Source organism: Camellia sinensis, chromosome 8, assembly GCF_055761805.1.
Source record: "Camellia sinensis isolate YWXY chromosome 8, ASM5576180v1, whole genome shotgun sequence".
NCBI classification, from domain to species: domain Eukaryota; kingdom Viridiplantae; phylum Streptophyta; class Magnoliopsida; order Ericales; family Theaceae; genus Camellia; species Camellia sinensis.
The window spans coordinates 182,941,805-182,947,705 of record NC_138968.1 but is presented as its reverse complement, the minus strand read 5'-3'; the positions used below and the strand labels follow the sequence as shown (position 1 = coordinate 182,947,705).

General features: G+C 39.2%; 1 protein-coding gene across 3 annotated transcripts; it reads left to right on the top strand.

The window, feature by feature from the left end:
• LOC114262151 (G-type lectin S-receptor-like serine/threonine-protein kinase At4g27290) lies at nt 1–5,161 on the top strand. 3 transcript variants are annotated; one of them, XM_082884303.1, is made up of 7 exons: nt 1–2,521; nt 2,909–3,040; nt 3,182–3,339; nt 3,508–3,718; nt 4,040–4,277; nt 4,369–4,531; nt 4,603–5,161. In XM_082884303.1, exons 1-7 carry the CDS (start codon nt 1,189–1,191, stop codon nt 4,906–4,908), a joined length of 2,541 nt encoding a protein of 846 aa, XP_082740429.1. In that variant the 5' UTR covers nt 1–1,188; the 3' UTR covers nt 4,909–5,161. The 3 variants fall into 3 exon arrangements, with proteins under 3 accessions (XP_082740429.1, XP_082740427.1, XP_082740428.1); XM_082884301.1 differs by having other exon boundaries at nt 2–2,521; nt 2,888–3,040; XM_082884302.1 differs by having other exon boundaries at nt 5–2,521; nt 2,888–3,040; nt 4,369–4,519.
• The last annotated feature ends 740 nt before the right edge of the window (nt 5,162–5,901 follow it).

Here is a 5,901-nt window from a genome sequence, read left to right as displayed (position 1 = left end):
CCATGCCATTATCAAAAGGGTAATTTTATTTACTCATCGCAAACTCTCCAAGTGCACACCATTTATTATCATTTTTTAATTCCAATTGTATCACTTAGCTAAATTACCCTTGGACCTAACCCAAAATCTCGGTCATTCACGCACCACACTAGCCACCAACATAACCACCGGCACGGGCACCGCCACAGCCACCGCCTCTCTTCTTCTTCCTCTTCTTTCTTCTTTTCCTTCATCTCTGCCAGTGCTCGTCGACGTCGCCGCCCTCAGATCGGATCTGTGAAGAACCCAGTTGATCTCAGACTTCACACCCTCGCCGCCATTCCTCCGCCTACCACCTCACCCCAGGTCGCCTCTCCTCGCTGCAACTCGTGCCGCCCATCTCCGCCGCCGACGAAGATCTGAAAACCCTTGGCTAGAATGAATCGCGATGGTGGGTAATGAATCGCGATGGTGAGAGAGATAGAGAAAGAGAGAACCCAGCTCACCACGCTGTTTCTCTCTGTCCAAACTCCCAATTCTTTCTCTCCTCTCTCTCTCTCTCTAAAAGTCAGGCACCAGCATCTGAGCAGCACAACTCCAAAATGGCCTATGTAATGGATGCCTCAGTCCGATTTCGCTCAACCCTGGTCCAACGCCTTCTCAGAAGAGGCTACAAAGTCTATGCTGCTATTCGGAAGCATAGTCAGTCCCTTTATAGAGTTTTTGTTGATTATACTGCTTGTACAGATTATGATTATATATATGGGTTTTATGATTAAAGCTTACATGGATTGGATTGGGCTGGCATTGGGCGATGGGGCTGGGGAGGTGGTGGTAATCGGTGGTTGTTGAGGGTTAGGGTTAGGGTCTGGAATTGAGAGTTGTGGAAGATGAGGGTAATTTTGGATTTTTTGAAATTGATGACGTGAAGGGAGAAGAAATCAAAGAATTGAAGATGTGTGTTGTCTGTATTGAGAAAATGGTGTGTACGAAAAGATTTAATGGTGTGTACATAGCATTACCCTTATCAAAAGGCATTATTAGTCAAGTCACTAAAAGGGTCGACTTCACTTTGAACATTTAGAAAGAATTAAATGTGATCATATGACAAGTCTCCATTGACGCCACGGATCTTGGAAAAATATTTGCAGGAAAATAAGGCTGGCGGTCAAATTCAGGAGGTGTTGTTGAGTTTGAGTATATGGATTAATGAATATTGGAAAACAGAATACAGGCATGATCTTCACAAGCAGCATGAACACATCAACTGAAGCCTTCATTACCATGCTTCTATTCCTATCATTTTTAATTTCAATTTCAATGATCTGCCAAGCATCAGACACCATAACAACAACACAATTCATTACAGACAACCAAACCATAGTTTCATCTGGTGGCAGCTTTGAAATGGGATTTTTCAGCCCCGGAAGCTCCAATAATTGGTACTTGGGAATATGGTACAAGAAAATAACAACTCGGACAGTGGTATGGGTTGCTAACAGAGAAATTTCGATCATGAATCCCTCAGGCGTTATAAAGATCTTCAACTTGGGAATTCTTGTACTTCTCAATAAAACCACTGGCAAAATCATATGGTCTACCAATACCTCGAGATCTGTACAGAACCCAGTTGCACAACTCTTGGAATCTGGAAATCTTGTTGTCAAAGAAGCAAATGATGATAACCCAGATAACTTTCTGTGGCAAAGTTTTGATTATCCGTGTGATACTCTTTTACCAGGCATGAAACTTGGAAAGAACTTGGTAACTGGTCGTGATTGGTACCTATCTTCCTGGAAGAGCAATGATGATCCTGCTCGAGGATTCTATACGTATTGGTTGGATCTTCATGGATATCCACAGCTTTGGGGGAGCAATGGCTCAGTTGAGTGGTATAGGTATGGACCGTGGAATGGTCAGCGTTTTTCTGGGAATCCCAGTTTGAAGCAGAACAACATTTACAATTTCAGTTTTGTTTTTAGTAAACAGGAGGCGTATTATATTTACGAGCTACTTAACAGTTCAATTGTGTCGAGGCTTCTGATCAACAAGAATGGTTACATGCAGCGCTGGACATGGGTGGATGGAAGAGGTTGGGTGCTTTACATAACCGGACCAACAAATACCTGTGACAGGTATGCCATGTGTGGCGCGTATGCTAGTTGCAACATTGGCAACTCACCAATATGTGGGTGTTTGGATAAATTTGTGCCAAGGCTCCCAACAGAATGGGCAATGGGAATTTCATCAAGTGGTTGTGTTAGGAGGAAGGCCTTGAATTGCCAAAATAGCGATGGTTTTCTCAAGTATTCGGGGATTAAGCTGCCAGACACACGGTATTCCTGGTTTAATGAGAGCATGACCCTTAAAGAATGCCAAACTGCGTGCTTGCACAATTGCACTTGTATGGCATATGCAGCATTGAATATAAGTAGTGAAGGAAGTGGCTGCTTGCTTTGGTTAGGTGACCTGATTGACATTAAAGAAGATTTCACTGGAAATGGGCAAGACCTCTACATAAGGATGGCCTCCTCTGAGTTAGGTATTACATTATATATTACTGGTTTTTCCTTTCTGGTGCAAAAAAATTATGTTATATTTGTCTCTAATAAGTTATTGAAAAGTGTAGCAGGCTTGCAATCTTTCCATTTCCAACTCTCCTATGAGTCAGCTTGTAGGAAGAGGTAATCAGAAAATTAAGCAGCATATATATTGCTGTCACAATAATATTTTGTTACTTGTATTGTTGTCCTTTAACTTTTATGAAGCAACTAACATCATAAATTGCAAGTCATTGTAGCTTTTAGTATTAAACATAATATTTTCACTATGTGGCAAAAGCAATCCTTCTAAATTTGCGCTTATATGATTGTACCTTTGAGATGAATTAATCTCTTCAATTGGATAGTATACTCGACAATTTCCAAAGCTAGCTATGAGGGGAAGAAAGGAGAGAAAATCGGGATCAGCTTGGCATTATCAATGGGACTTGGCCTGCTAATCTGTTGTCTCATCTTTCATGTTTGGAGAAAGAAGCAGCAGCAGCAGATAAAGAGAAAAGGTAACTCAAATGACACATTCTGTGGCAAACTTTGTGTGTGTGCACACATGCTTGTGTGTTTCTAAAAAAAGTATCACTGCATGTCTCTACCTAGTTAAACAGGTTCTTTCATTCAAATTCACTCTATCTGCTATTGTGCAGGAACAATGAGAGATATCTTTAAACAAGGTGGCAACAATGAAAGCCAGAAGAAAGATTTAGAGCTACCACTGTTTGATTTAGCTACAATAATGAATGCTACCAGTAACTTTTCAGCAAGCAATAAGCTTGGAGAGGGTGGTTTTGGCACTGTCTACAGGGTAAGTGTTTAAATAAACTCTATTTAGTTATTGTCAAAGGTGGTAATTTTTTTTAATGCTGATAGGGAGTAATTAATAAAAAAGAAGAAAAGAGGTAAGGAAAGTAAGAACAAAAGTGCCTTTTTCCGAGGGCTGGATATTTTGTTTATAACAATTGCCAATATTCAGGGTACGCTGGAAGAGGGACAACAAATAGCTGTGAAGAGGCTTTCGAGAAACTCTAGACAAGGAATTGATGAGTTCAAGAATGAAGTTATATGTATTGCCAAACTTCAGCATCGGAATCTTGTAAAGCTTCTAGGGTGCTGCATTCAAGGAGAAGAGAAGATCTTGATCTATGAATACATGCCTAACAAAAGCTTAGACTCCTTTATTTTTGGTCTGGCTTTGTCAAAACCATAGTAATTTTTAGATCAAAAAGTGCACTATATTTTTCAAGTATTCCCTCTACTGGTGTGGTGCTTTGGGACATAGTTCCTCTAGAATTTGGTTGGACCAAGTTCAAATGGCTGCCTATGTGAGCAGAGAAATGAAGTATCTGCCATCTTGCAATTATTATTATTTTTTTTTAAAATAAAAAGTAATTCAAGTGGCTGCCTATGTGAATTTGCTGTCAATTGAATGTCTCTGTATTCAAAGTTAAAAATACTTTTTTACACTCAAATATATAAGCACAATTAACTTAGTCAAAGATATGCAGATCCAATCCGATGCACCATACTTGATTGGCCAAAGCGCTTCCACATTATCAATGGAATTGCTCGGGGACTTCTTTATCTTCATCAAGATTCAAGACTAAGAATTATCCACAGGGATCTCAAACTTAGCAATGTTTTGTTAGATATTGTCATGAACCCGAAGATATCAGACTTCGGCATGGCTAGAAGTTTCAAAGGAGACGAGACTGAAGCAAACACAAATAGAGTGATCGGAACATAGTACGAATCTCTACTATAACTTGATCTATGTAGTCTATAATGCACTTATAATGGTCCTAAATTTCTCAATTTGTTCGATGTCTTATTGCAGTGGCTACATGTCTCCAGAATATGCGGTTGATGGGCATTTCTCAGTAAAATCAGATGTATTCAGCTTTGGTGTTTTGGTTCTGGAGATTGTGAGCGGGAAAAGAAACAGAGGATTCTTTCATCCAGATCATAACCTCAACCTTCTTGGACATGTAAAAATCAAGGCTAGTAATATTATTTTGATATCTACATTAGATTAAAAGCAGTAGTCCTAATTTGTTTGCTTGTTATTTAGGCATGGATGGTGTATAAAGAGGGCAAGTCCTTGGATCTGCTTGATGAAGCTGTAAGGGACTCTTGTAATGTATCTGAAGTGTTGAGATCAATTCATGTGGGTCTATTATGTGTGCAACAAAGTTCAGAAGATAGGCCAACCATGTCATCTGTGGTTCTAATGTTGGGAAGTGAAGGTGCATTGCCTTGTCCCAAACAGCCTGGTTTTTTTACTGAAAGGAATCTAACTAAAGCTGATAATTCTTCTGGTAGAAATGCACCTACTTCAACCAATGAATTCACCATTACAATACTAGAGCCTCGATGACATAAATATGTATGTATATCTTTACGAAACTGTTTTATTCTGATGTATTGTATGTTGGAGACTCCTTGGTACAGAAGCCATTGGTATTGTTTATGGGCTTTAGTTTTTTAATTTAAAATTTTACTTTATTTTTTTGGCATGGGCTGCCGGCATTGGAAGAAATAGTGTTGAGAGTTAGTTTTGGCAATCCCATCATTTATTTCAGTGTTAATCATGTTTTTATTTGAAATCATATTTAACATAGTTCATGTCATGTTCTTGTGTGTGTGAATCCCTCTCATGGACTTAAGCTGTGACTTACAGCTGATGTGATTTAACAGGCTGAAGATGATCCATGGTGTTTTTAATCATTAAACTTGTGTGTCTCCATTAGTTATTTAGATCTAGTTTTTGATTTGTTGCCTTGCTTGGTTGAATTGATCATCAAGTATTTAATGTTTTGACTAAAAGATCACCATTTAAGAAAAAAGAGAATTTCAAAGAGAAAGCAAAAGAAAGAACAGAGGACATAAGACAACCAGTGCATAGTTTATAGGAACAGCCAAAGGCTGAGTCAGAATGTTTACAGAGGACATGGATCATGAGAGGATAATCCAAATACAGTTAGCCCAAGGAAATAGAATAGTCGACATTCCTCTGGCTTTCAGAGAAATGCAACTATATCATGTAATACAAGGGTTCTTGGCCCTGTCCCTTCTCTCCTATCTCAAATTCTCTCTCTACCACACGATTATATTACAATTAATTCCTAGAGAATGCAACTATCGAGGTTGCATTGTTGTAACGGTAAGTTCATTGGTTGAACATGGTGCATACTTGCTGGATGAACTAGCAGATTCAGTAAAAAAAGCCAGGCTGTTTAGGCCATGGCAATTCACCTTCACTTCCCAACATCATAACCACAGATGACATGGTTGGCCTATCTTCTGGATGTTGCACACACAATAGACCCATGTGGATTGATCGCAACACTTCAGATAGACAACATGAATC

Bases quoted from the DNA above. Each gene is read 5' to 3' on its own strand.
- LOC114262151 (XM_082884301.1), top strand. From the start codon at position 1,189: ATGAATATTGGAAAACAGAATACAGGCATGATCTTCACAAGCAGCATG. The intron at 3,340-3,507 runs GTAAGTGTTTAA...GCCAATATTCAG, and splicing joins GTTTTGGCACTGTCTACAGG to GGTACGCTGGAAGAGGGACA. The intron at 3,719-4,039 runs GTCTGGCTTTGT...AAAGATATGCAG, and splicing joins CTTAGACTCCTTTATTTTTG to ATCCAATCCGATGCACCATA.